This window comes from Stylophora pistillata, chromosome 3 (assembly GCF_964205215.1).
Source record: "Stylophora pistillata chromosome 3, jaStyPist1.2, whole genome shotgun sequence".
In the NCBI taxonomy this organism is placed as follows: domain Eukaryota; kingdom Metazoa; phylum Cnidaria; class Anthozoa; order Scleractinia; family Pocilloporidae; genus Stylophora; species Stylophora pistillata.
Genome location: NC_142521.1, coordinates 8,843,070 through 8,870,986, shown reverse-complemented (window position 1 = coordinate 8,870,986; position 27,917 = coordinate 8,843,070). Strand labels below are relative to the sequence as shown.

Genomic DNA, 27,917 nt, shown 5'->3' with positions numbered 1-27,917 from the left:
GAGAAACATGGTTTGCTCGACACGCTGATCTCCTTAACGATCAAACATTAGCTAAAACAGCATAACCTGACTGAAACGGACTTTTCCTTATACTGAATCGCCATTATGAGAGTGACATGCACATATACGATGTGCAGCTACCGGGCGATACTGGAGAGCTGACGAAAGGATATCGGTCAAAGAACTCAGACCGTCGTGATAAGGCACTATAGTACGAGGGGCGTCGAATAAATCATCAGAGGTGAACAGAATAGAAGCTGAAGAATTTGAAAGAACGGGAACAGTCTGGTGTGGGGATGCTGGCTTTCTCTCTGTGGGATAATGTTTTTGAGAGTAAGTCGAACTAAAATCATGAGGAAGGAAATTTTAGTGTACCTAGAAAGTGATCCGTGCGATAGCGACAGCCTCCCTCTTTTGGAGCATTTGGAAGATGATGAGTTCGCTTGCTGGAACGACCATTTAACTCATATGGCGCGAGACGAGACCTATGTGGATCAGATAACAATGTATGCACCAGCAAACCTGTACAACATCGACATCCAAATAGTGTCCAGTTGGTGGAAAGCGTGTATTTAGTTCTTCAGCAAGTGTTTCAGCAGCTACCGTTTACCTTGGATATTTTGCTAAGAACCACGGCGAACACTTTATCAGCTTGAAACAAGTTATGGATCACAACGACGGTAGTGAAGAAGACTACGAAGCAAATGACCCAGGAGAAGGAATTTCCGAGGATTATGCAAATAAAATGCATATGGCGTAGGATTTTGAAATGGATGATACTGTTGATTATTGGGATGACATAGACGCAAAAAGGGGACCTGATAGTATCGTCAATGATAGTGGCAACAAGGATATGACTGCAGATATAGAGAAAGGATTACACATGGTTGGCGAACGAACGAAACGGAGCCTAAATAGAAAAATAAAGCCGACAAAGGCATAGTCAACGATGGTGATGAGCTAGTAGATGTTTAGTTTGTAGACATCGACTTATTTGGGGCGAGAAGGGATGTCGAATGTCACATCGCAATTCTTCTTCTTTGTAATTGCAGTCGTAAGTAAGGGGCCAGGTGGTGACTAAGATTAGACGCGGCTGGGGCGGTAGGTGCCGAGCATTCTGACTGTACAGCATAACTGCACAACAACTGAAACCAGCGGTCAAACGTTGGGCATGTGTGAGTGGATCAATCTGGCCAGCCGCGCACAAACTCCCGCGCAAAATTTTCAACGAAAACATCAAGAATCAACCGTTGTTGCCAAGTAAGTACAAGAAAATGTATAGAAATCTGGCTGAATGGTTAAACAACACTAGTGGTAATATTAAATTAACTACATCGTTCGTTTACCCCTGCTACAGTGCTTCCACAAATTCAGGTTTGTCTTCTCAGAAATTTCTTTAAGATCCCAAGGTTAAGAGTTTTCAATTTTCATGCGATGATTCTTCAACAAGTAGTCGCAGGTTTTTATCTTTTTAAATCTGCATTAGTAAATGGTCAGGCAAATGAATTCGTCTCGTCCGTCTCGTCTCCATGTCTAAATGTAAATGTGGGGGTTTTCAGTGAAACGTGATTGGCTGTTTTTAATTGCCGTGACTCGTGATTGTAAAAAGTTAAAAGCCGTGAACTGTGGATGATATGCCAGTCGCGATACATGAAACAGAGATACTATTTTCCGTTATCCATTATTGCTAAAAAGAAAACGCTTTTTTTTCTATGAAAAATTACACTTGCCGAAATAATAAAATCTCTTGACCAAGCCTGTTCGGTCAAGATGACAGGATTGATCAGCGTTCTATTGTTTTAGGATCTGTCAATTTGATACCAAAAGCACATCAGTATGAAGGTTTGTAGCCAATGCTTCTCGGCCTACATCTCCAGCAAAAAAAAAAAAAAAAGACTGATTAAAATCAGCGAGAGAGCCCACAATACGCCATGAATTTTGGTCAGAGGATTCTCTGGTGCAACAGTTGTCACTTTAACATCGCAATGTGAATGCACAAGCACAGTTAAGCTATTGCATTAGAGGCTTATTACATTTAGGACCACGTGTTATTACATTTAGGACTTTATTACATTTAGGCAAGTTATTACATTTAGGACTCCAACGCAAACTCACATTCCGTATTCATGACTGTGATGCGTCCCTTGAATACAAGAGATTTGCTGTCTTTTCCTTTCCTTCTTTTTTGTAAGGCTACCTCAGCGAAGGAAATTCGACACAGACTGTTTCTGATCTGACAGAGAAAAGTAATAAAACTTTACTCAACTCAACACACGTCAAGGTCACGTTATTAGCGATGGAAACAAAGTACTTTACTCTGAAAAGTGAACTACTCGATGAAGATGAGCATGCAGCCATAATAGAGATGTTGCAGTCTTCAGATGCAGAGAGCTCGTCAGACGATGATCTTTCTCCTTGTTCAAAAGGACAGCTTTTGCCTGAACCCTCGACTGGTGACTCATCAGTGTGGAAAGCCATAGCGAATCTTATCAACTTTATCGAAGGTGTAAGCTTTTTAGCTCTGCCCTATGCACTCAAGCAGGGAGGAATTGGTGCCTTGGTCGCTTTTATCATAATTCCAGTTATCCTGTGGTATATGGGAACTCTTCTAATTGACTGCCTCTATGATAAAGACAGTGAGACAGTGAGGGCAAAAAATTTCGTGCGAGGTCAACCTTTAACGATCTGGGTGCTGAGCTGTCACCTAAATATGGTGGGTACATTCTGTCCTTTGTGGTAAGCATCGAAGTGTTCTTTGTGTCTGTGACGTACCTCGTGCTCTTTGGTTCCGTCATGCACCACGCCTTTCCACTTGTGCCCATCTCAGAGCGCCAGTGGTTCTGCATCGCGGGAATTTTGGTTCTACCAACAACTTTCCTCCAGTCCCTTTCTCAAATCGCTTGGTTGAGTGTTGTCAGTATCTTGGGTTTAGTTGTAGTTGTAGTGAGTGTCGTATGGTATGGAGCAGAGAATACGCACAAGTGGAATTTTAATTCTCTCCTATTTTGGAACAGTGAGGGAGCCATCAATTCTGTACCCGTAATAATGTATAGTTATGCTGCAGCTGTGATTTTTCCTTTTATAGAGGGTAGTATGGTCAAGAAAGAAAATTTTCGCAAAGCATTAGCTTCGGCTTACATCGTAAGCGCTTCGACGAAATTACTTTTTTCTTTGCTTGCATTTCTTTCATTTGGCTCTAAAACTAAGAAAGCTGTTATCAACAATCTTCCCCCGGGACCTGTTCATATGGCAGTTAGTTCCTTTTTCGCATTCAACTGCGTGCTCTCTTACGTGCTTAATCTTTTTCCCATTTTGGAGACAACTCATAATTCAGTTATAACACATGTTCGGAATGATAAAAAGCCTAGTTTCTTCACGTATGCCATTGTGCGAGTCACCCTTGTTCTTATGACAGTCGCAGTGGCTATATCCATCCCAAGTTTCTACGTTATTGTGATGTTTGCGGGAAGTACAATGGGATCTTTCTTGGAGACCATCTTCCCATGTGTTTTGCATTTAAAACTAAGATACAAGCAGTTACATTTATACCAAATTGTTGTTCATATCCTTTTGCTATGTTTCGGGATAGCTGTAACAATTCTCGGAGTCGGATCGTCGATTAAAACTATAATTGAGTTATATGAAATATAAAGCTTTTTAGAGTCGTCACTGAACCTGGTGTAGAGAGAGGTATACAAGGAAAAATAATTTTGCCTCGCCTTAGGCGGTGATCTATTTCCGTTAGGAAAGAAAAATGAAGATAATAGAGCACAGTTCAGAAACAGTTGTCCGATGGATAAAACGTTCACTGTCCTGGTTCAGTTCAATGCTAGTTACTCCGTCCGGATATTTGAAGAAAACCGGAAAGCAAATTTGCCACACCTGATCATGGGTTATACTTGGGTGATGGTATACAAATCAAGAATTGAAATTGTGCAACAACAGTCATAAAAACCTTAGCTTTATTTTTGCATAACAGATGGTACATTTGAGCATTTATTGTGGTACACAAACAAAACATGGGAATGACATCCGATTTTAAACCTAGAAAGTAAAAATTTTCATAAGTTTTTACACACATCGATTTAATAAAAACGGAGTAGGTTTTTATGTCTGGCGCTACAAATCGATCCATGGATACTATTGCCGCATTTCTATTTTTTTCCTTTTAAGTCAAACCGATTGGTTCGAAAATGTGATTCTAAATTTGATATATAGGAGAATAGAACTTGAACTGATCTATCTTACGTCCAGAAGACCGATTCGTGGGTAACATCTGACATACAGTTAAATACTTGCATAACTTTCCACTTCGTTTAAGATCTCTGTAACACAGCACGTAACTGTCCTAAACAATTGGGCGTATCTATTACCAGGAACTATTGGATATGATCTAGAGACATTCTCGCATTTTCAAGCAGTAAAAGGGATTATCCAATCCATTAATGAATGTAATCTAAATCTTCTTTCTAAAACGGATTTTTAGTGAATAAATCAATAAATAGAAAATCTTTTGCCATTTTTGTGATGCATGCCATTAACCTAATGACATATGACAGCATTCATTTTCAATCGACAACGCGTTCGCAGGTGGAGTAGTAATTTTCGAATTCTACGTTTGCCATTTTCCATGTGCACTACTTATAACTTTTGACGCAAACTTGAATATCGCACACGCCACTTTCTCTAGTGATCATTTTCGGCACCATACCATGCGTTCATTATCTCCACCTACGTATATTGCGGTAGTTTTTTTTTTTTTTTTTAACATGCCACTGGACATAGGGCACCAAAGATTCTGTGTCCAAAGCTGATTGGCCCATTTACTATTTTTTTGTCTAAAAAATTCGATTTGCGATAAAGCTGACTTTCGTTTAGATTCCTCTCGATCATATTGATCACAAACCATTCCATTTCATTCATTTTTATTGCATGCTGGCCGAGAAGATATGAATCTCACACTGATTCGCATATCTCATCAAGAAACAATAGTTTCCTCCCTTGGACGGAATGATCTCAAAACTTCTTTAGTGGACTGATGTCCGCTTTATTATGGTCGCAGCCATTGGTGAGATCGTTTGATTTAATGGGTACTAAAACTTTACAAGGGTATGGAATTGAAGACAACCCTTGTTCAAATTGCGGGCAAAATCTCCTTATGGTTAAGGGACGACTAGGGTTCTTAACAATTTGCCGGACAGTATTCTTCACCATAATACTAAAATTACGATTTGGAGGATCTCACCGACTCTGAAATGCAAAGTAAAGATTTTCCAATAATTCCTGAAATTTTAATCCCATTCCTCCTCCCAGTCATCTTCGGCATGATTATCTTCTCTGCCATCCTCCCCTTCCTCGCCCCCACCCTCCTCGGGCTGTCCTCGGTAGCTTAGAGTGTTCAGTAATTCTCTCATAGCGACCATCAAGTTTTCCACGCCGCGCACAAGCTCCGTGTCCCGTAGAGGTCTGGGTCCACCCCCTGCTCCCTCAACAGGCTGCTCAAGCCTCACTTCCACGCGAGGTCCATTAGGGGTTTGGGGACTGAAAGATGGTAGGAGCGAGCGAAAAAACATAGACAACGGACCAGAATTTTCTCCAACAGCTTCAATCCTCCTTAAAGAAGACAAAGAACAGCTGATAAGCCCTTGCAACTTCAATATGGGAAGCTTATTGGTTGTTATAAAATTGTGACAAGTTACGATGTCAATTTTAGAATTTTATTTTTTATTTTCATGGGAAAACGAAAGAGCCAAAAAAAGAATTTCTGGGAACACTGTCAAATTCTTTTTCATTCTTAAATTCTGGTCAGCCATCTTTCTTGAAACTTATGACGTCGTTTTTGCACACTTAAAAGTCACGACTGAGTGCGTATAGTTCATGACGATGTCAATATCAACCGTTTTAACATTCGAGCGCGCATAGACGATGTCACTAGTTTTGAGAACGATGGCTGACAAATATCGAAAATGTCAACTGAGGAAAAACACTCTGGGGCTTGGTTCAAAGAAATTCTTTGTCACCGTTGCTCTAGTCTGATTCATTCCTACAATAAAATAAGGAAGGAAGAGATCACTGATTGCGGTCCATGTCCACTGAGAATCAACATTTTAGTTGTTATTTTTCTTCTGTCACAAAGGAAAGAAGTGATGTCAAATAGAGGAAACCGCACAGACACTTGGGTACATTGGTACACACGTTCTTCTAATCTTAAAAAAGTGAAACGCCACCTCGTTGGCCTTGAATATCCTGTCACTGAATCTTGGGGAGGCAGCGGATCATAGGACAGTAAAGGAACGTTCACCAAATCCTAAAGCAAGATCGTAAAATTCATAATAAAGAACGATATAACGTGCTTTGATTGGTTGAAACAGCAATGTAACAATTTCAGACTTAACCGCCCTATAATATAAATATAATAGGAGTTCAGGACCATTAAGAATTTGTAAATGTTCCACCTACGCTACCAAGAAAAGTGGAAGAAGCACTTCAAAAAAATCTCACCATGGGAAGTGACGTAACAGCATCTTTGATATCTATGATAAAAGAAAAAGAAAAATTTCTTAATTTACTAATTTACTCCATTTTCACTGCATTAATTTTTGCAGCGGGGAAGGACTAGAAAGGAACATAGGAAGCAATCGTGCTAGTCCACCCTCCCACCCATCCCACCCCAGGGGAGGACATCCATCACACAGTAATCTCGTGTGTGGGAAATTAACGTCTCCTACCCCAACCCTGCAGGAGACGGGACCTCCAGGAGACGGGACCTCCAGTAAACCCACCCATTCCACCCCAGGGAAGGACATCCATCACACAGTAATCTCGTGTGTGGGAAATTAACGTCTCCTACCCCAACCCTGCAGGAGACGGGACCTCCAGTAAACCCACCCATCCCACCCCAGGGGAGGACATCCATCACACAGTAATCTCGTGTGTGGGAAATTAACTAGGAGTCGACAGCTTCTCTTAGGAAGCTCTTACGTCGAAGAAGGCCAAGCTGTTCCACGCATCAATTACCATGAAATAGGCCATGGATTAACGAGCCCCCCTACTGACGATGTCTTCTGCGAGAAGAGTAACACTGTTCGCCCTCTTCTGCCTAGCTTACGTAACAGTATCAATGCAATGTGATGAAACAGGAAGATTTAGCAATTAGCAGGTATGGAGGTCTTAGTTACAACCAGAGTGCCACATCTCTTAGCTTGGGCGTCTTCATCGTCACGGGGAAAAATCTAAAATTCCAAATAAACAATCTGAAATCTCAACTGGATTAGACCAAGTTGTTTTCAGCCAAAATTCCACAAGAGTTAATTTTCAACATTCCAGTTAAATTGTAACGCTGTGCAATCCTGACGGCACATTTCGAAAATTGGTAAAGCAAGAGCAGTTCAGTCCCTTTGTTATGAAATCATGACTTGGGACTCTTCGTGCGCTTTTCTATTGATAGTTTTAAAATAAAAAATCAGAGTTATCAACAGTTAAACAGGGAGAACGAAAAGTATACATGAGAGTCACTGAGAATTCAAAGTTGACAAACTTGCCGGAAGACACGAAGGAATTTAGTTTTCCATCCCATCGTTTGAGGGGGTGGTACGATCTTCAGAGATCAATCACAGGGAAAAAGCTAAGCAAAATCAACATAACCAAGATAACTTTCGACAGGAAAGTTTAAATTGCACCTAACCTACACCAAAAAGAAAGGTTAGTGAGGTTCACTCACCAGACATGACTAAGTGCCGATAAATATTTCGGGGTGTTCCTCTATAACGCACTTGTCGCCTGAAATTCAGTAACGAAAATTAATTGTTGCTTTCGTTTATAATAAAACAGTGAGATAACATAGCACAAAAATATTATTTTAACTCATCTATTCTTGCAACGATTACAGTATTTTTGGGCTCAAATCTCGCGCGAGTTGCTCGAAGGTTAGTCATGATAATAAAGGATGTTCCGAGTAACCAATCAGAGCGCGCCTTTTGACGGTATCCACTGTTTTCGTCCGAAATAATTCATGATATCGCAACATTACATCTCAATACCTACTCAGTTGAACTTCACATGCAACAAATGGTTAATCAAGAGAAAGGAAAATATCTTTACGAGGCAAAGAGAACTCAAAGTGAAACCAACCAAACTGTCTAAAGCGCATGAAAACGCGGGCGCCCAAGTAGCATCTGATTGGTTGAGAGAGTGGCACGAGTTTTCTGGACCAATCACAGTGCGAAGTAAAGCAAAATAGATTTTGTCGGAACAAAATGGAGCAAGTATAAACAAGTCACAACTTACCTCTGCTTGCACTCTTCAACTAAAGAATCTCCAGCCTCCACTCTTTCTATGACCTTTCTGGTATTCAAGACAAGCCAGTCGATCACCTGAAATGACAGATTTTACTTTGTTAGCGAAAACAAAATTTTTTTTCCCAATGGGTCTTACCTGATTCTGACAAGGAGCTAACGCTCGAACCGTCAGCTTTAGAAACTCTTTATGCTGGACTTTACGATGGCTACTTTAAAACCATCGCCCAGTTAGCCCAGTGGATAGTACGCTGGACTGTTGTGCGGGAGGTCGAGGGTTCGAGCCCCGACCGGACCAACACTCAAGGTTTTAAAATAATTGAGTAAAATTTGCTACCTTTCTATAACATTAAGAAATGGTTAGGTGTTCTAGTCTTCTCGGATAGGGATGAATAAATGGAGGTCCCGTCTCCTGCCGGGTTGGGGTAGGAGTCGTTAATTTCCCACACACGAGATTACTGTGTGATGGATGTCCTCCCCTGGGGTGGGATGGGTGGGAAGGTGAGATCGATAGACTGAAGCAGCTGCCAGAGGCGCCTGATAATTTACGCTGACGTCTGTTCTCAACCTTAAAATGCACCCGTAATTCAGCCTCAGGTTGCAAGTGGTCAGAAATAAACTATATTACTTACTTACTTACTAGTTTACATTATCAACTATGCTGATTAAACCAAATTATCTTAATAATTAGTAATCAATAATAATAATAATTAATAATCAATAATAATAATTAATAATATCTTAATAATTATCTTAATAAACTATATTACTTACTTACTAGTTTACATTATCAACTATGCTGATTAAACCAAATTATCTTATTAGACGCCCCACTGACGCAGCACCACAGTGTCTTAAGAAAATTATCTTCTTGATTCTGACAAAAATTCGGGATTCTTAGAAGAAAACAAAAATTGTAAGGCTATCTGCAAATCTATAAAACTATGTCAAACATTTACGCGTAAAAACCTGTTTTATCTTGGCATGATCTTGGTCATGAATCGAACAACACAACTATGCATGTGGTCACACAATCCATGTATTTCCCTGTCAACAATCAAAAGTTGTTGACAGTGAAATATCACAAGTACAGCGCGAAGTAAATAATAATCTTGATTTCTACATATCTTAGTCTAATAGGAAGATCCACATTATGAATAGTTGACTGTGGGCGCTGACTTAAAGACAACTTAACTTAAGGTTGCTGCTTCATGAAATGAGGAGCGCATCCAACTGGAGTTGCAGTTGTGTTTCCTACCTCAGGTTCTTTCCACGCATGGTACGTCCTGCCAATGTACAGTGCCTCCAACTGCTTTAAAGCGAGGGGCTCACTACGGGCAAAAACAGAAAACAACTGGTTAACTGTGCAAAGGGTAACATATGAGAGAAAGATCTTCTTTCTGAAAACAAACTGAAAATGAGGCTACTGCATCTCTTGAGGTCATTTTTCGTTGATTTTGTTCTTCCTCGGAAGTAACAGACGCTACTTCTTGCAGTTGCCGTGTGTGTAAGTAAGATACAATAAAAGGCTGTCTAGAAGAGTAACAGGGGTTAAAGAATACAATGGCAATACCTGTCTGCTTTTAAAGGAGAGAAAAATGGATGCTGAATGAGGCTTGAGTCCAAAGCAACATTACACTTTTCCATGAGAGGGGATAAAACCTGAGAAAACATTAACGTCAGTAAAATTATTATGCGAATAAAAACACAAAGGAAAGAAGAACAAGAGGCTTCGAACAGTAAATCGCAAAACGGCTATTCCTTTTGGAGTTTCAATCTTGTCATTAATTTTGAATTAGCTCAAAGGGTCTAGTGTCCACCTTGAAAAAGATTTCGCCATATCAATAAGTTTTCCGTATTATCATTTGTCACCTGAGACTCAGCCGGTCCTCAGAGTATGCCTCTTTGGAATATGATACTTTGTTTGGATTTTCCGTACTACAGGGCTGGTATTTCAAAGATTTGAACAAGTTGACGGTACTTCTATAGGCTTTAAAGGAACGGCTCAAAATATCAATACACGGCTCCGGTGAGTGAGCAACAATCTCCTTGAAAACTCTTTGTCAGTCAACAACCCTAATGCTGCACTTTTCCAGACTGTCATGAAAGAACTTCCATTTTTTCAGCATCGTAAATGCAGAAACGATCATGGCCATAACATGAATTTTTAGCTTACTCGGAATTGTAAAAAATTTCCAACGGTCAAGGAACTCTTAAGAGTTTCAAAACGCAATAAATGTTAAATGACTCCTCTAAATCTGGAATTTTTATTTTTCTCATTTAAAGATTGCGCTAGTCCAAAAAAAATAAGCCTGATTAATTTATGATAGATAGCAGTGACACGTACCATTGGGAACATAATCAAAGCCGCCTGGAGCTGAAATCATAATGAATCATGTTTGAACCATTACACAATTAAAATAAGTTAGAATTGAAGTGCTGCCAGGGAAGGGGGGTGGGGGGGGGGGGGGAGGAGGAATGGACAGTTTTTCCAGTGCTGGGAAGGTGTGATTATGGGAAAACTGTCAGACCTAAGATATTCCTATTGCATGTTGGCTAAACCAAAAGTTATCGGTCTCTTTTCATAAACAACAACAAATGGAAAAAGTTACCAATGAGCGTTACTGAACAGTTTTCCATTCACTTTACTCTGTAAATCAGACCCCTGCCAAACATTGTGGACAGCGCAAGTTCAGTCATTCTTTGAAAGTGGACGAAGCAGGGTTTGTTTTCAACGAAAGTCGGTAAGAGCTCTTTCGATAGCCTTGATGGTTAAAAAAAAGCTAAGGTTTCGACTGTTATAACCCATAGAATTGTCTGGCACAATTTATACTAAAATTTTGACTCCTAACAACTGCTCGGCAATGCAAAATACTCAGTCTTTTGCACAGAACATAGAATATATATCTAAAAAAAAAAAAGAACCCACCACTTACCAGTTCATCTGCTCTTTTAGTCTCACTGTGCTTCCTATTGAATTGAAAATATGCGAGAGCCGCTGAGTAAGCAAAGTTTGGTAGCTGGGATAAGTTTCTGTGGGGCTGAAAAGTTTGAAAAAAGAGCAGAATTACAATCAAATTAATACGCGAGGCAGAGGTAATAAAAGCAGTCGTGAATAACAGTTGTGAGGTCATGGGTGAGTTCAGAAGAAAAAAGGAAGAACACAGTAAATGGTTTAAAGTCACGAGATCCAGGAGCAACAGTTGATCGTTCATTCGCTCTGAAGAAGGAATAACGCTCCGGCAAAACATCCGCTTCAGAAAATCCTCACGGTGGGCGATTTACAAAATCAACCCAAGCGATAAAACCAAATTATCTTGTTGTACCCCTCACCAACGCAGTACCACAGTTTCTTGAAAAACTTACCCCCTTTATTGAGTTAATCGCGTTGTCTGATCGTTCGGTTGTGGGTAGCCCCGAGAAGGACTGTTATCGGTTGTCGTGACTGACAAATTTCTCAAAGTCATTTTCAGGGTCAAGTGAAGAATTGCAGTTGGTCGGTGTAATGAGTCTTGTACGTGTAAACACAGACTTAAAACACTCCTCTAACAAAAAGCTCTTTGACTATTCCAACCCATATAATCACACAATATGACCATCCCTTTAAGATATTTATTGTACATGCTTTACCTCCCATTCTTCGAATAATCGTACAAGGAAGCTAAATTGCTCTGACTGCAATGCGTAGAAATCGATCATAAGGAGAACACCAAGGGGATCTTCATCTGGGTCGAGACTGAAAAGAAATTGAATTAATCATTGCATTAACAGTTGTCGCGGTGCAAAAAGATCTGCCAACCGACCAGAACATCATTATGCCAATCAAGGTTTAGCAGGAATTAACTTAATCTACAATTTTTTATTTGACAAAAGTCGCTCGTACAAAAAGTAAAAATTCATACTCTGCAATAGATAAGTTTATTAAGTCTTCTATTTGGGTTTTGTTTTCACCATGTTCCAGGTCTGTCTCCCCTCCTCCTTCTTAAAGAGACTGTAAAGACGATTTTGAGAGTCAACTTACCAAAAAAGCCTTTCAATAACAGAAAAAAAAATGTAACAACCCAAAATTGAAAAAAAAAAGTAATCAAATTTCAGATTAATTTCAAAAATAATCTCACCTAAGCAAAAGCTTGCATAACTCCAAGGATGTTCTGTAGCATCCTAAAATCCAATTTACCATTACATTAATAGCTACAAAGTGAGAATAGTCATCATGCCATTGTCTTTCTCAAATGTTTAAGGTAAAGACGGTTGTAAGGAAATGATAGCAATCCTGTTGTAGCCATTGTGTATCGCATATCATTACACAAGGCAGGCAAGGTGAGTAGAACTCCCATTAAATGTGACATACTAAAACACCCAAGTGAAAGTACTGAAGCAAAAGTTAATGTGTTCTGTGTACTAAGTACCTTTTTGTCCGACAAAGATGATCTGGCGAAATAAAGCTATGAAAAAAGATCTGCAGAAAGACAGGCAAAAAGGTGAAAACAATGTTAACCAGTCTAATAGATTACAATTATACATGAAGAAAAGTAAGGTTAAATTTTTCAAAAAACAAGATGTATGTATTGTATTTGTGATATTTAGACAGTTGTCCTTAAACAAGAAGACTAGAATGTATAACCATTTGCTGATCTCATAGCAAAGGCAGCACATTCTCCTCAGTTAATTGAAGGCCTTGAGTGTTGCTTCATTCTAGGGCTTGAACCCTCTACCTCCTGCACAGCAGTCTGGCACTCTGCAATGCGGTGAACTGCTTTACTGCACCCTTTCCTTCTGGTCACACAACATCTTAACCTTGGTATGACAAAGTGTTACCCACTCTACCTGTTTTCTGCTCTTCTGTACTATGACAACGTGTTACCCACTTTACCTGTTTTCTGCTCTTCTGTACTCCAGTCTTGACCACCCTGTTGTGAGACTAAACAAGGTATGGAAACTTCGTTCAAGACAGTAAAGTGCTCTTTCTGAAATAAGAGTTAATAAAAAATGGTTATGACTATTTCTTGTCATAAGTGGCTGCAGCACTACAAAAAATTAAATCTTTGACTTGACAATAAAACAGCAATAAAAATTAGGCTAGGAAATGAGTTGACCTTTTTAGCACCAAAACTCATTACATGATTTATGCATATGATGATACTTTTTCACTCTCTTCTATGGGAAATCAAGGTCCATTTTACAAGCTTTTTGACAAAACACCTGCAGAGTTAAAAGAAACCACTGCATTTTGGTCAAAGTAATTACAATATATCCATTCAGGATTTTTTTTGTTTTTATCTTTTTTGCTGTAGACCTAAAAATAATCTGTTCATGATAAGTGGCCACAAAGGAATTTTGCCAAAAGAGAGGTTCAAAATGGCACAGAGAAGCATAGATTGTCCAAGCACCTATTAACTCTGCAGCCATCTGGTAATCTTCTCCCATCTTGCAGATCTCACTGAGTTGCAGTAGGGAGTCGATATGGTATGGGTGAGTGTTTAAAATGGCCTGAAATAAAATTATCAAAACACCAAAATTAACTAAATTATTGCATAATAATTATTTGTTTAACTCAAAGCTATGCAGGAGATGCAGTAGCCTTAACTGGCTGGTGCAGAAGAATCCAAGCTGTTGAAGGGTCCAGATACTGGTCCTGGCTCCATCGTTGTGTAGTGTTTTTGGAAAAAAAACACCTCACTTTCCCTGTGCCTCTTTCCAAACAGAAGTGCAAATGATGGCTATCAAGGAACTACAGTATCAGGGAAACATGGGGGAGGGAGGGTAGCCAATGATGGAGAAGAATCCCAACCAGGGGGGTTGAAAATAATCCAGCTCACGCTGGATGGATAGCTTGGCTCCAGAACAGAGTTTGCCTTTGTTTGCAGCTATGACGGAATAATAAAATTACAGATATATATTTGGGTTGTAGTGATTCTACTGCCTCCAGAGATAAGAACTGGAATTTGCAGCTGTGATAGAATCATTCTCTTACAGAAATATATTTGAGATATCATGACCATACTACCACCAAAAATAAAAATTGGATCAAGAGCATAGTTTGCTTTGTTTGAAGTTGTTATAGAAAAATTTACTTACAGAAATGTTATTAGGATGTAATGATTCCACTGCCTCCAGAAATAGGAACTGGACTTCTTGATAAGATGGTGAGTGTTCAAATGCAAAGTAGCTGTATCTATGATATAGAGGAAGTAACATAATCAAGACTTGTATATGAGATACAAAAAAAGCTTGAAGTAAGTAACCTATTATTAATATCAATTATTGATAGTTCAGTTCATCTATTTAAAACTGAAAACTGATAGGTAAGTTTAAGTAATATTATTGGGTTAAAAATTAAGTTAAGCATGGCAGTACTTCAGGGCCCATTAATTCAAAGGGGTATTTTAAACACTATCCGATGGATAAAACGCTATCTAGCAGTTATGTGTTGACAAAACACCCTGTGCTGTGCACCAAGTAGAGATTTATCCAGTGCCTAGCATTATCCACTCTTTGAAAAACTAGGACCTGGATTCAGTTTTTGAACAATAAGCGCTGCAATTTTCAAAATAAATCAGCTGGGTGTAAAATGATCTGGTATGTTTTCCAATAATGAGTGCAATCCAACCTTTCAATAAGCAGACTTATTTATAACTAGTGATTATAAACATGCACCTTACCCATGTCTTTTATCCAGAAGCTTCATGCTCACTCCTGTGAAAGCAAAATTATCAACAAATTGATTCAAAAGATAAGAATGGCCTTGATATAAAATATGAAATGAAATATGTGCATTTAATATTTCAATTTTTTACCAGTTGCCTTTATGTGTGGCCATGTGGACTTTACTGTAACCAACCTGTTGATAAAACAGCAAAACTTCTTATTTTCGGACAATATAAAATAAAGTTCAAAGCATTTTTTTAAAATTTATTTGCCACCTTATTGTGATACAATATGAGTTTACAGAGATTTGTTACAATATGGCAGGAAAGCTCAAAGAAACCATACAGCTTATGCAACGTGGGCTTTCCATGATAAACAACAATGAGTAAACTAGATATTAGATTAACTGAACAGTAGCGACAGAGTATAGATAAAACAAAAAAGAAAAAAAAAAAAGAGAAAGAGGAAGGGAGTAGAGGGGAAGGAGCAAGTTAAGAGAGTAGGAATTTCTTTAGATTTTTCTTAAAAGTAGATACACTTACTGAACTTACAACATCTGGACTAAGTGAATTAAAAAACAAAGGGCCTTGGTATTGAAACAAGAAATGTCTAATATTAGTTCTGCACTTAGGAATTAACATAAAAGGAACTAGCATTCCTAGTATCATAATTATGAACCTGATTCCTTCATAGAAACATGTTATTAAATACATCTGGTAACAACACGATTTTATATAGAAATAAAGTTTTTCCTATTTCTGCTAGGTACAAATCATTTAGCAGTAAGATACAAAAAGTCTTAAATATTGGTTCTGTATAAGCACCATAAAAAGATTTGCTGATGATTCCCATAGCTCGTTTTTGCAGCAATACATGTTTCAAATTAGTAGGATCGGTTGACCCCCAAACTTTATGCAATACTGCAAATACGGATGGACAAGGGAGAAACAAAGTGTACATAACTAAAGGCAGATTTGTAGAGGCAAAAACTTGACTTAGAGATAACACCTAAAGACCTGGAGACTTTGGAAGCTAGGTAAGCAATATGCCATTTCCATGAGAGATGCTCATCCAAAATCACTCCTAGAAAAACAGTTTCACTTTCCTGAACTAATGTACAATCACACAGTTTTACTGTTAAACCACTGCTATTTATGCCAAGCTGACTGCCACAACCTGACTTTTCTTACATTGAGGCCAAAAAAGCAGATAGTGAGGATACACCTAGCTTTTGTGAGAACAATCTCACCTGCTAGTTTGCAGTTATAACAGAAAGTAAAAGAAGTAAATTGAGATAATACTTGTTGATAGTCTATCAACAGTAGGAAACAACTTAGTGACGAAATATATCCTGTAAATGTTCAACAGATGTTACACTTAGTGTACCTTGTTGAGCGATGATAAACTCGCTGATGTGCTTTTCTCTGCCTGCAAAAGAAATTATTAATTAAAGAATTAATTCCTGATCCTTGCATCCCTAAAACAACTGTGCGATGTTACCGACCCCATCATACATACAAAAATACCAATAAAGCTAAACAGTTAAAAATGTAAAATCCTCCACTATAAACATAAAAGTTTATGAAGAAAACAGTGATCTTTGCAGTTATGAACACTGCTTCATTAATGCCTGAAAAATAATTTTCAGGCTTTATCTTCACTACTGCTATCAGCAGTGGTGTTCATTGCTGCCAAGATCATTTTCATCTTAATTTATTGATCTGCAGTAAAAATATATAATATTTATATTCACAGACGTTCATAAAAATTTACAACACTATTGTACCATTTCACCATCAAGATAATTTGGTACCTTTGTTCTGCTCTGACAATGTGAGATCCAAATCTCCTTTTCATCTCATTCTCAGCATTTAAGTTTCTAGTTACAAGAAAAAAATGGCATGAAAATAAATTGGCAAAAAAAAGCAAAGCATTGCAACTTGTAACCAAGGGAGCTTGCAGCACCTCAAAATGGAATCAATTTGGTCAGCACAGTGAGTAGGAAAAAGTTTTGGCAACTAAATTTCCAAGGGAAGTCATGAACTTGTCAACCTGTGTAAATCAGTCATGTTATGAGTTCTATCAATGTCATGACTTAGTGTTTAAGGTCTTGAGTTAAAACTGAGGAACAAGATAGTATTAATTTGTCACTGCACTCTTTTTTGAATGCGAATTAGGGGGGACAAGAGGGCTGGAGGACCATTTAATGTTAGTAGCTTTTCCTCTGGTTTATAGAACTTACCAGTGATAAATTATTTTTTTTCATCATGTAAATGCTGATGTTGTCTGTTGTGATTTGATTTTTTTTGTTTCACACACACAATGAATTAATCTATCTTTCAAACAAGAACTGCATGTAATTATAGAGACCAAACAAAGGACGTTGCATCCAGGGAATAAACTTGTTATTCAAAAGGCATGTTTCAGCAAATATCCTAACCTGTGTTCTACATTTAATACAGCTTTTGTGTCCAGAACTCTAGAGGCGCTCTCTCCAATGGTTACTACTGGACCTGGTAATGAGAAAATGTTTGATATTGTCAAACAGCTGCTGACAAATCACTCAGTTTCCTGCCATTCTGTTAGTTTCATATTGATGAACGAATGGTAACCTGTTTAAAATTCTCAAACCAAGGTCATTTGTTGAATTTCCTTGTCAGTAAAAGCATATGGTGTACATAATAATCAAAATGATGCATGGTTGCTTGTACATATTGAGTTTCTCTTCTAGTGTTCCAATCTATATCTCATGGGTGAGCCCAGTGGACAAAGAGAAATTCCATACAGTCATGTATCTACCTTTGCCCAGTTATTCCCGATATTCAATTATACTGAAAGACTTTCTGCTATGAGCATCAAACACATTACCAAGATCAGATCTAAACTATATCTTTGAAGTAGGTCAAGATAATACAACACTGATTGACTGAAAGAACACAAAACTATTGCAAAGATGGGACATTTACAAATACCTTCTACTGTGTCGTTACAATATTTCTTACCAGACATTTCTTCCTCAGGTTTTGGCAGGATGTTCACTTTTGTAATGGCTCCATCAGTGCTGTCTCTTTTCTACAATTAGAAACCACAAAGAAAGGAACTTTTCATTAATGAATAACAGTAAGATCAAAATATTCTCTAATTAATTAACACTTAAATTGACAGTCACTATAATTCTGGTTATTCAGCAGCAGTGACTACCTCCCTTTCAAGAGAATAATATAATCAGAATTTAAAAATCCATGCCAAGATGACTATTTTTTTAAAGCAAGAAATGAATTCAACTTGATATCATTTTGAACTTCTGACAGTTTAATTTGTATTTTCATATGTTGCAGTCAAGGGGCTCTCTCCCTGCCCCATTTGCAGAGTAGCCCTCGCCCCAATCACTTGAACAGTTTATCCTCAGAGTTTGCCATTACCTCTTTACCCTCCTGGGTAAAGAGAGGCACTGTAAGGGTTAAATGTCTCGCTAAAGGCCATAAAACACTGATACCACCTGAGGTAAGTTGGTTCCTATTTATTGGCTGTTTATACCTGTGCCATACCATGTAGTACAAACAGTCATTAAGGTATACTTGTAAGCTCCCTTGCCAAATAAACAAAGCAACAGGTCCAGAAGAAAGGGGGGGAGGGTTAGGTGTAGTGCTAAGAAACCATCTCAAATTCAATTATTGATTTTATTTATAATTTTTTAAGCAGTCTGGTAGTTCATTTAAAATTTAGGAACCCACTCACATCCACTACTTTCCCATTCTCTGTTTCTCCTTTCCCTTTCTTCTTCTTCCTTTTCTTTTTAGGTAGTTGTTTGTCAGCTATTTCTACACGGCTGGGTTTTTCTTCATTTATATTTTGTTCCAAAGCCCCTGTTAAACTTTCACCTTCCTGATCATCCTGAGAGCCTTCATCTGACTGCTCATCCTCAATATTTAACTGAAAGAGAAGCAATAATAAGGTCTAATTTCAAGGATTATGCAGTAATATGTGATATACAAAGCATTGTTAAAAATAATGTACCCCAAAAACTTATGTAAGAGGCTAGAATTTCGCACCACAGGTTTAACTAGTTCACAAAATGTAACTCACAGATATCACTCACAGAAAAACTAGAATAGCTTAATCATTTTTCACTCAACCCTTAAACTCTCAGAAGTGATTAACATGCAAAGAAAATACCTCGATAGAGTATTTTAAGATCAGTAGGACGTTTTAAGTACAATTTTTAGTATTATGAATTTTTTATTTGGTATTTTTATATTAAGTAGGATTTGTTGGGGGCCATTATGTCAACTACTGGGTAACTGGTAATAATGTATTCTACCCTCGGTAAATAAAGTGTTTGTTGTTTGTTGTTGTTGTTGTTGTTGCAACTTCTCCTATAATATCCATACATTATCCAGCGAACAGGTAATGAGAATACTCAAACTTAACAGGTAAAAAAAATGTTACCTTGACTTAACACCAAATTATCATGATTATAACTAATGACTATGTATGTGTATGAGGAAATGTCTAGCAGCTAGGAGAGAATTAACAATCAGAACTTTAGAGTTGAATATTCTCATTGCCAATTTTTTGGGTTAATGCATGAATATTATGGGGAGAACTTGCATATTAATAAAGGGTTAATTTCTATCTCTGTATCCCCCTTCTCGCTCTGTAGAAATAAATTTTCCCCATTCTTATAGAATGTACTGGTACTAACAAGTAAATAATTTATCAGTTGAAATCGAGCACGCCATTTCTGTTAATTTAAGATGATTTTACTTTCAACAAACGTATGAATTTAGAAGGTAAGTAGCTGTTTAGAAATGTTTACACCGCTGACCAATTTGCATGAAGTATTTAACAGTTATGAAGGCAAGTAAATGGAAAATAAATGGATAGATTTGACAAATGCAAGAATAAATTGGATACGCTTCATCGAAAAAATAAATAGATAAACGAAACTTTTTATTAACAATGTCAATGACGCTTAAAAGAGAGGTAAACAAAGTTTTTTGTGTTGTTTCATAATCAACGCAAGTATCACATGCATGGAGCACTCACCAAATTAAAAGGATTTACAACAGGTTTTCCTTTCTTTTTTGACTTTACTGAAGTCGCAAGATTAAAATCATCTTCATCCTCTTCATCCCCATGCGATATTTCTAGTTCCTTTTCACCTTGTAGCTTCCTTAAAACGCGAGAGGACATCTTTAGACTCCTATTGTCCCCTGAATTTAATTTTTTTTCTTCCGGGGCTTTGCGGCCGCGCGCTTTTCCCTTAGCCGCCACGCCTGCATGACGCCTGAAGTGTCACGCGGTGTAACGTGCAAACCGGGAAGTCGCCCACCTCTGGAAGAAAGCGAAAGAGACGAACATGGCTGGGTTGAGATCTATTCTTGTCCTCATCACATATGCGTCGATGTTTCTCCACGTTTCTTGTGTATGGGACACCTACACTTCCAGATTCAAGCAATTTTCGCATATCAAGAGTAAAACCCCCAGCGAAGTGCAGGAACAAGCCGTGAGCGACCTAATTGCTCGTCTGATTCCAAAGTACGCCTCCAAGTTTGTCATTAAGGTGAACTCTAGTCTTGGACCGCATCCAGATCTGGACACTTTTGAATACGTCTCCGATACCAAAGAGGGAAAACTTGTAATAACTGGAACAACAGGTGTTGCTGCAGCTCTGGGGTTTCAGCACTTTCTCAAATACAGCTGTCACGCACATATTTCATGGAGTGGTGATCAGTTGAAGATACCAGAACCATTTCCTGTTGTGCAACAACCTGTTATAGTTACCAGTCCAAACAGGTGTGTAATGCCTGCCTCACCCACTCTTCGTGGCCTATAATAGGACACGTACTGTGAAGAGACACACCTCGTCAGCTTTTAAATTGGGCCTTAAATTCTTGTCACTAGTTTTTGGACTTTTAAATAACCTTGTTAGGAAAAAATTGTTATAGGTGGACCATAAGCTTACCAATTTAGATTATTAAGTAGCAGTTTAAATGGAAAGTAGCTCATGATGTAGAGTGCCAGACTGCCGTGTGGGAGGTCGAAGGTGCGAACCCCAGGCCGGATTAACACCCCTTAAACGACACGAGGAGAATGGGTTGCCTTTGCTATGACATCTGCGAATAGTAAGACTTTCTTGTATTCTCTGATGAGGAATATAAACTGTACGCCCCATCTCCTGCATCTTCTCTGTATTGGTTAGCAGGGGATGTTAAAGAACCCCATGTTCTGTGGTGTTGTGGTCTGGATTTGTTATTGCGTAGACATCTTAAAGATCCATCATAAGTACTTTCTACGTGTATATAGAACGAGATGGGAGCATTGAAGGAACGAAATTGATAAGTACATGTACCTGACTGTAAATGAAACTCTTTTTTTATGTGGATTTAACCGAATTGTAAAATGAAAAAATTAGTGAAATATCACAACTTCCACACCCTCAAAGTGTTACCATGTGTATCATATTCTTGATCAATTTACTTCTGTCAGATTTCGCTATTACCAGAATGTGTGCACTGTGAGTTACTCTTTTGTTTGGTGGAATTGGACTCGGTGGGAGCGTGAATTAGACTGGATGGCCATGAATGGCATAAATCTGCCACTGGCATTCAACGGACAGGAAGCAATCTGGCAAAAAGTCTATTTGAGAGTGGGTCTCACTGAACAAGAGCTTGATCAGCATTTTGGAGGACCTGCCTTCCTGGCATGGTATGAGCACAGTTAGTGAAGTGACTTTTGATATTTGTAAATTGTCACAATAGTCTCTTTGTACTTAAATCAGTCTTGTAATTTGTGCCTTCTTTGAGTAAGCACCTCTTGCACTGACCAAAATGTTAACTAAGCACCCCCTCTAAATGAGCTGCCTCGAGCACTTCCACATCTTTATGGATGATTAAACCATATTGTACAGAATAAGAAACTAAGCCATCCCTCTCCCTGAGATGAGGGTCTCCTTCAATTTGGGAGCACACCAAGTCTGATCCTTTATTTAAAATAGGAAATGCTGAAGGTGCTAACTCAAGGACTTATGGTACTTCTGTTCGGGGGACACAAACTTTGGTCCAGACCAAAGCAAATAATACCCTTACATTCTCTAAATCTGTTACTTCTGAAACCTTTGGTCAGGGGACAATGTTTTCCCATGCATAAAAGTTCCAGTGTCCAAGAACAACTATTATGGGAAAAATGAAAAAAGATTTATGCCTTAGCACTTCATTGATGCTACACAGCCAATTCAGGTAAAAATGTCTCTGTGACCTTGTTGCAGGGCAAGAATGGGTAACATGCGTGGCTGGGGAGGCCCACTTTCTTCATCATGGCATACAAATCAGCTGGAACTGCAGCACAAAATCTTGGACAGGATGCGAGCATTTGGTATGACACCTGTGCTGCCAGGTTTTGCAGGACATGTTCCAGAAGGCTTGATCAGAGTATATCCAAAGGCAAATGTTTCAAGACTTAGTGACTGGGGCAAATTCAATAGTACATACTGCTGCACATATCTCTTGGATCCCTCTGACCCTCTTTTTAAGGTAGGTATTACTTTCTAATACTTCAAGTGATCTTATGTATCTACACAAGAAATTTGTGTATCAAGGCCCAAAGTTGTTTGATTTGAAAAGATGTAGACACTCTTGGGCCCAGTTGTTTGAAAGCTAATTAGCACTAATCCAAGGTAAATTTTATTTGTGGCCTGAAGATGTTAGAATAGCCCATACATCACCACCCGCAGGAATTACAGTGACTACACTTGCATAAAAAGCTTGCATGGTGGGGGACTTACATGTAAATTACATGTGCACAATATTTTTCTCTTTCACATATTTGTTTTACCTGTGCTTAATTTGCATGTAAATTGTACATAATATGACAGATTTACATGCATGTAATGCCACTATTCCTGCCGGTACTATAAGTGGAACAACAGACTTGAATAATAGACTTTATTTCAAGAGGGACGTAGCATGTGACAGTAGTTAAACTGATGATCCTGTGGCCCTCTACATCTGTACCCACCCATCCTACCCCAGGGGAGGACGTCACTCACACAGTATTCTTGTGCATGGGAAATTAACGTCTCCTACCCTTAACCCTGCAGGAGACGGGACCTCCATTTATTCATCCCTATCTGAGAAGACTAGAATTTCTAACCATTTCTTGATGTTATAGAGAGGTAGCATATTCTTCTAAATTAATTTTAAGTAACGTGTGCTCTCTACATCCTTAAAAGTTTACATACAGAACCCAGAGTTGCCTATCTGCACAGCTGCCTGAGCTTATCTCTGTCTCTCTAGCACTTCACCCTTTCACTTCCAAGAGTGACCAGAAATGATTTTCTCCTTACGATGTGAACACCTTTGTAAATAGGTTGATATTTAAGCTCCATTTATTGTAATGACATACTTTTCAATACTTAATATGTATGTAGATTTCTGTAGTTTTTCCAAATTCATTGTAACATAAGATATGTAGTTTTATCTTGATGGAATAAAGACTTTTATTATTATTATTATTATTATTATTATTATTATTATTATTATTATTATTATTATTATTATTATTATATAAGATGAAACCATACCTAAGGTCTTCAGTTGAGAGCCTTTCTCAAGTGGAGGGTTAATTTTTCTCTTGTATGGGCCAACCTAGATGGGTGGAAAACATTTTTTTTCTTTTCCACTGGTATGCTTTGTTCGTGCTGTACTTACGGCGTATTACACCTGTTTCAGAAAATTGGTGGATTCTTTATCAATGCACTGATTTCAGAATTTGGCACAGAACATATCTACAATGCTGACACATTCAATGAGATGACTCCACGATCAAGTGATCCTTCATATCTGTCCCGTGCCAGCAAAGCAGTTTATGAAGGAATGCTTGCTGGAGATCCTAATGCCACCTGGCTTATGCAAGGCTGGCTTTTCCAGGACACAGGATTTTGGAAGCCACCACAAATCAAGGCATTGTTACAAGGTAACAGACTAGCAAGTGTTTTTTTAACCATAAACAGCAGTGAAACTTCAAGGAAAAATGTTTACCTAATGGACTTCAGGAAATTGTCATGCTAATTTCTTGGATTCCTTGGGTCAGGTCTTTGTGTATGACTCGTGTCTAAGTCAAGAGTGATTTTTTTGGGTTGATTTTTTTGGACATAAAAGGTCGACTTACACAAATAAATACAGTATACATCAGATGACATGAACATTACACTTACTCTGAGAAGATATGAAAGGCAAGGCTTCCAAATGGAATAAAAATTTCAACTAAATAGATGTCTTCTGGAAAAAAAAAATTGTAGTAAAACCTTTAAAGGAAGCTGCCAAATGATTGCATTTACTTGTTACATAAGTCATGATTGCTGACACTTATTTTCCAGCCAAAAGTGTTCATCATTTGGGATACAGTGATCACCAAATTTTTGACTGAATGAGAGTGAAGAAACATCTGCAGATGGCCAATGGGTAGAAATGATACTAATTTCACCTGAAAAAACTTATTTGTATAAATTGGAGTATGGAAGTCATAATTTGTGAATTCAAGACTGAGATAATTGACTACTTAGCAATAACTGATATTGTATACCTATGGCTTGCAATATTAAATGCATTCTCTTTTCTTGAAGGGGTGCCTCAAGGTCAAATGATTGTCCTAGATTTGTATGCAGATGTTCATCCCGTTTGGCAAAGAACAGAGTCCTTTTATGGACAGCCATTCATTTGGTGTATGCTGCACAACTTTGGGGGAAATATTGGTTTCTATGGCAACTTCATAAATGTCACTACAGGTAGTAATTGACATGGAATGTTTTTATTTATGGGGTATAATTATGAGTAGGATAACCCTGTATCCCAGGGAAATTCAGTTGGGATTGTGTGACACACTTGTTCAAACCCCTAACCAGTTCAGTCTTGCTTTTTATAGGGCATTTGCATGAATGGAGCATTTAACTGAGATAACTCTTGGACAAGGTACCCAGGGAAATTCACCTGGGAGCATGTGACATGCTTCTTTAAACATCCCCTCCCCCCTCCCCCCCTCTTCCATCCTGTTGAAGACTTTTAGTTAATAGCTGTCATACCCAGTTACACAAACTCTGTTTCCAGGGAGGGTATATGAAATAAAATCAGTTAGGAACTTCCTTAATTTAAATCATGGTGTACCATATGAAAATTTATAAGGTGAGGTATGATGATAATGGGTGAAAAAACTATAATTATTTTCTATCAATGAAACCCAAGTGAGAACATTATTTGGCAAATCTTCCTTGACATGCTTCTTCTTTGCAGTCATAGTTATTATGAAACAGTTTTATGTTCATTTATGATCACTGTTCCTAACAGATTGCTGCATCTATCATTATATCAGATACTGGTGTGCCTGTGAATCACAGCACTACTAATATACTTGTTCTGAAAGTTCTCCCCTCTATCCCCTTATCTGCTCTTAACTTTTCTTTGATTCTGCCATTTTGCCAGGACCAGTCAGTGCCCGTACACATAAAGGCTCCAACATGATTGGCACTGGGTTAACGCCAGAAGGAATTGAGCAAAATGATGTTGTCTATGAGCTAATGAATGAGATGGGTTGGAGATCAGAAGCAGTGGATATTCCCTCTTGGGTGAAGGAATATTCCAACAGGAGATATGGTGGCTCTAGCAACTACTCGCTAAATGCTTGGATGCTGCTGACACAAAGTGTTTACACTTGCAATGATGGACATGCAGATCATGTTCGTTCAGTCATTGTGAACCGTCCATCACTTAACTTGAGCTTCAACCTGTGGTACAAGCCTGAAGATGTGTGGAATGCATGGGATGCGATGATACTTACAGCAGAAACCTTCAATTCAGTGGAACCATTCAGGTGATAATACATTAGCTTTTCATAGTACACATGCACAACACTAGCACTGGTCTTGAAACATGCACTTTTTTCTCAATGCATGGATTCTAATCTTGATTCTATAGAGTGCATGCTTGCGCTAGTTTGAAAATTTACATCCAAGTCAGAGTCCAATCTCTTTGCTTCAACTCGCGCACTTTTGTCTGAGCACAGTCATGTAATGAGCACGAGTTGATTGATATTGTGTCATTTATACCTATCTTGCATTCACTGGTATATATATTTATTATATAAGCATGGGTGTGCAGTGACATGCAGTAGGCATGTTGCACATGTGTTATGCACGGGAACTGTACACAGATCCAGCCCATTGTTATACACCAATTTATACAGGCCTGTATGTAATGGATAATTAAGTATTAGTGCTCATCAGGTGGCTTATTTAGCAGGTCATATAACCCAGGTCATATAAGAAGGTCATCAGCATCAGCCATTCATAATCCCAATGTGTTTACTATAAAATCTCTTCTTCTTACCCGGTCTCGTTAGTAGATTTTTAAACAAAGAACTTGATTATGGTAGCATAACTGGGATCCTTCTGTTTGAAGATGGATGTGAAGTAGTTTATGATAGATTTTGATCCTTTTTGCTGACATCTTGTTGTTCATTGTGGAGGTATTAACACCTTGAAAAATAGTTTTAATTGACACTCTAGGCATCCCTTTTCTTTATGATTAGGACATACATACATCAACATTGGGTTATTCTCCAGTTTTAAGATATATTGTCATTACCAGTAACACCTGTAGCTACCAGTACAGCAGCTGCTGTAACCAAAGTTGACCTTTTCACTCTTTTAAGATATGACCTGGTGGATGTAACAAGACAGTCCCTGCAACTTATTGCCATCACCATCTATAATGACATGATCGCCGGCTACAAGATCAAATCAAAATCTGCAGTGCAGGCTGCTGCTGCCAAGCTGTATAATCTATTTGAAGACATGGATACAATTCTGTCATCAAACCAGTACTTCCTGCTTGGACATTGGCTCAACAGTGCTAAGGCCCTTGCAACAAATGCTCAGGAAAGAGAATTATATGAGTACAATGCTCGTAACCAGGTTACTTTGTGGGGTCCTCGTGGGAATATTGATGACTATGCCAATAAGATGTGGGGTGGACTGGTGAACAGTTACTACAGACCACGCTGGGAGCTATTTGCATCTTACCTTGTTGATGCAATTTCAAATGGAACTTCCTTTAACCGTGATAAGTTTAATGCTGCTGTTTTAGCTCAGGAAACAAAATGGACACATGACACAGCATCCTTTCCAGATGCTCCTGTCGGTGACACTTTGACCATTGCAGAGAAGTTGCATGGAAAGTACAGGCCCAAGAAGTATTTAGTTTTTGCATAATACGTAACAAAATTGAAAAAGTTAAGAGATTTTTTGTTGTTCTTTGGACATCCAAAGTGCATCACTGACAGATAAATGGTCATTGAATAATTCATAGAAATGCAAAATATTGATTGTTTTCAGCACAGTATAGTAATGTAGCCAAGGACTACAATGCACAAAGTTGATATACATGACCTAAAGCCATTTCTTTAAAGAAACTTTTAAATTACTGTCAGTGAAAAGTAGATTATGGTAAAATGTGATATTGCAGTAAAGATTTTTACTGGTTTTCTCCAATTTTTTAAAGAAAAGTAATTGTTGTCAAGAAAGACAAGTTCATTACTAAAACATTGTTTTACAATAAGGATTTTTGTGGAGTGGTAAAATCTGAAATACATACAGGGTTATATATTTCATTTTGAAGTTTGTGTCTATGGCTATAAATTTTTATGTGATGTACATTTTCCGCTTTCCCTGATCCTGACTTGATAGCTGAATTAGCGAAGAAGCTTAGAAATGATCCTTTCCAGTAAGACAGAAAAATGTTACCAGAAGACAACTCTAATCAGTTTATATAGCTTGATATTTATGCATACAGTAAGTGAATTATAAATAGTAGAATGGTCACCTTTGGGTTTCCTCCATTTGGGAAAAACAAATAAAACTTTTGTAAACCCTAGATCCAGATCCCCCGTGACCCCCTCCCTTTGTAAGCCTTTTTTTATCAC

The 27,917-nt window shown here is 38.2% G+C and overlaps 2 protein-coding genes and 1 pseudogene across 5 annotated transcripts in view; 2 read left to right on the top strand and 1 right to left on the bottom strand.

Moving 5' to 3' along the window:
* Positions 1 to 285: 285 nt before the first annotated feature.
* Positions 286 to 4,514, top strand: LOC111322181 (vesicular inhibitory amino acid transporter-like; annotated as a pseudogene).
* The window catches only part of LOC111322233 (ribosome quality control complex subunit TCF25-like), a 65,132-nt gene continuing 41,159 nt past the window's right edge, over positions 3,945 to 27,917 (bottom strand). The window contains exons 1-23 of one of the 4 annotated variants that reach the window (XM_088751643.1): positions 19,992 to 20,193; positions 18,681 to 18,875; positions 17,945 to 18,014; positions 17,383 to 17,455; positions 16,756 to 16,821; positions 16,329 to 16,370; positions 15,092 to 15,135; positions 14,957 to 14,990; positions 14,373 to 14,469; positions 13,685 to 13,784; positions 13,168 to 13,261; positions 12,704 to 12,753; positions 12,413 to 12,455; positions 11,925 to 12,030; positions 11,231 to 11,335; positions 10,642 to 10,671; positions 9,868 to 9,956; positions 9,553 to 9,625; positions 8,287 to 8,372; positions 7,721 to 7,779; positions 6,502 to 6,533; positions 6,228 to 6,307; positions 3,945 to 5,613 (exon numbers count right to left, since the gene is read on the bottom strand). In XM_088751643.1, the coding sequence (XP_088607769.1) occupies positions 5,292 to 5,613; positions 6,228 to 6,307; positions 6,502 to 6,533; positions 7,721 to 7,779; positions 8,287 to 8,372; positions 9,553 to 9,625; positions 9,868 to 9,956; positions 10,642 to 10,671; positions 11,231 to 11,335; positions 11,925 to 12,030; positions 12,413 to 12,455; positions 12,704 to 12,753; positions 13,168 to 13,261; positions 13,685 to 13,784; positions 14,373 to 14,469; positions 14,957 to 14,990; positions 15,092 to 15,135; positions 16,329 to 16,370; positions 16,756 to 16,821; positions 17,383 to 17,455; positions 17,945 to 18,014; positions 18,681 to 18,875; positions 19,992 to 20,138 (2,037 nt within the window). In that variant the 5' untranslated portion in view covers positions 20,139 to 20,193 and the 3' untranslated portion in view covers positions 3,945 to 5,291. Of the gene's footprint in view, positions 5,614 to 5,699; positions 6,126 to 6,227; positions 6,308 to 6,501; positions 6,534 to 7,720; positions 7,780 to 8,286; positions 8,373 to 9,552; positions 9,626 to 9,867; positions 9,957 to 10,641; positions 10,672 to 11,230; positions 11,336 to 11,924; positions 12,031 to 12,412; positions 12,456 to 12,703; positions 12,754 to 13,167; positions 13,262 to 13,684; positions 13,785 to 14,372; positions 14,470 to 14,956; positions 14,991 to 15,091; positions 15,136 to 16,328; positions 16,371 to 16,755; positions 16,822 to 17,382; positions 17,456 to 17,944; positions 18,015 to 18,680; positions 18,876 to 19,991; positions 20,198 to 27,917 lie in introns of those variants that run through there. The other 3 variants (XM_088751646.1, XM_088751644.1, XM_088751645.1) reach the window with 3 other exon arrangements.
* On the top strand, positions 20,224 to 27,612 carry LOC148734410 (alpha-N-acetylglucosaminidase-like). The gene is made up of 7 exons (XM_088751642.1): positions 20,224 to 20,741; positions 21,435 to 21,653; positions 22,213 to 22,477; positions 23,675 to 23,918; positions 24,568 to 24,729; positions 25,421 to 25,808; positions 26,649 to 27,612. Exons 1-7 carry the CDS (start codon positions 20,305 to 20,307, stop codon positions 27,205 to 27,207), a joined length of 2,274 nt encoding a protein of 757 aa, XP_088607768.1. The 5' UTR covers positions 20,224 to 20,304; the 3' UTR covers positions 27,208 to 27,612.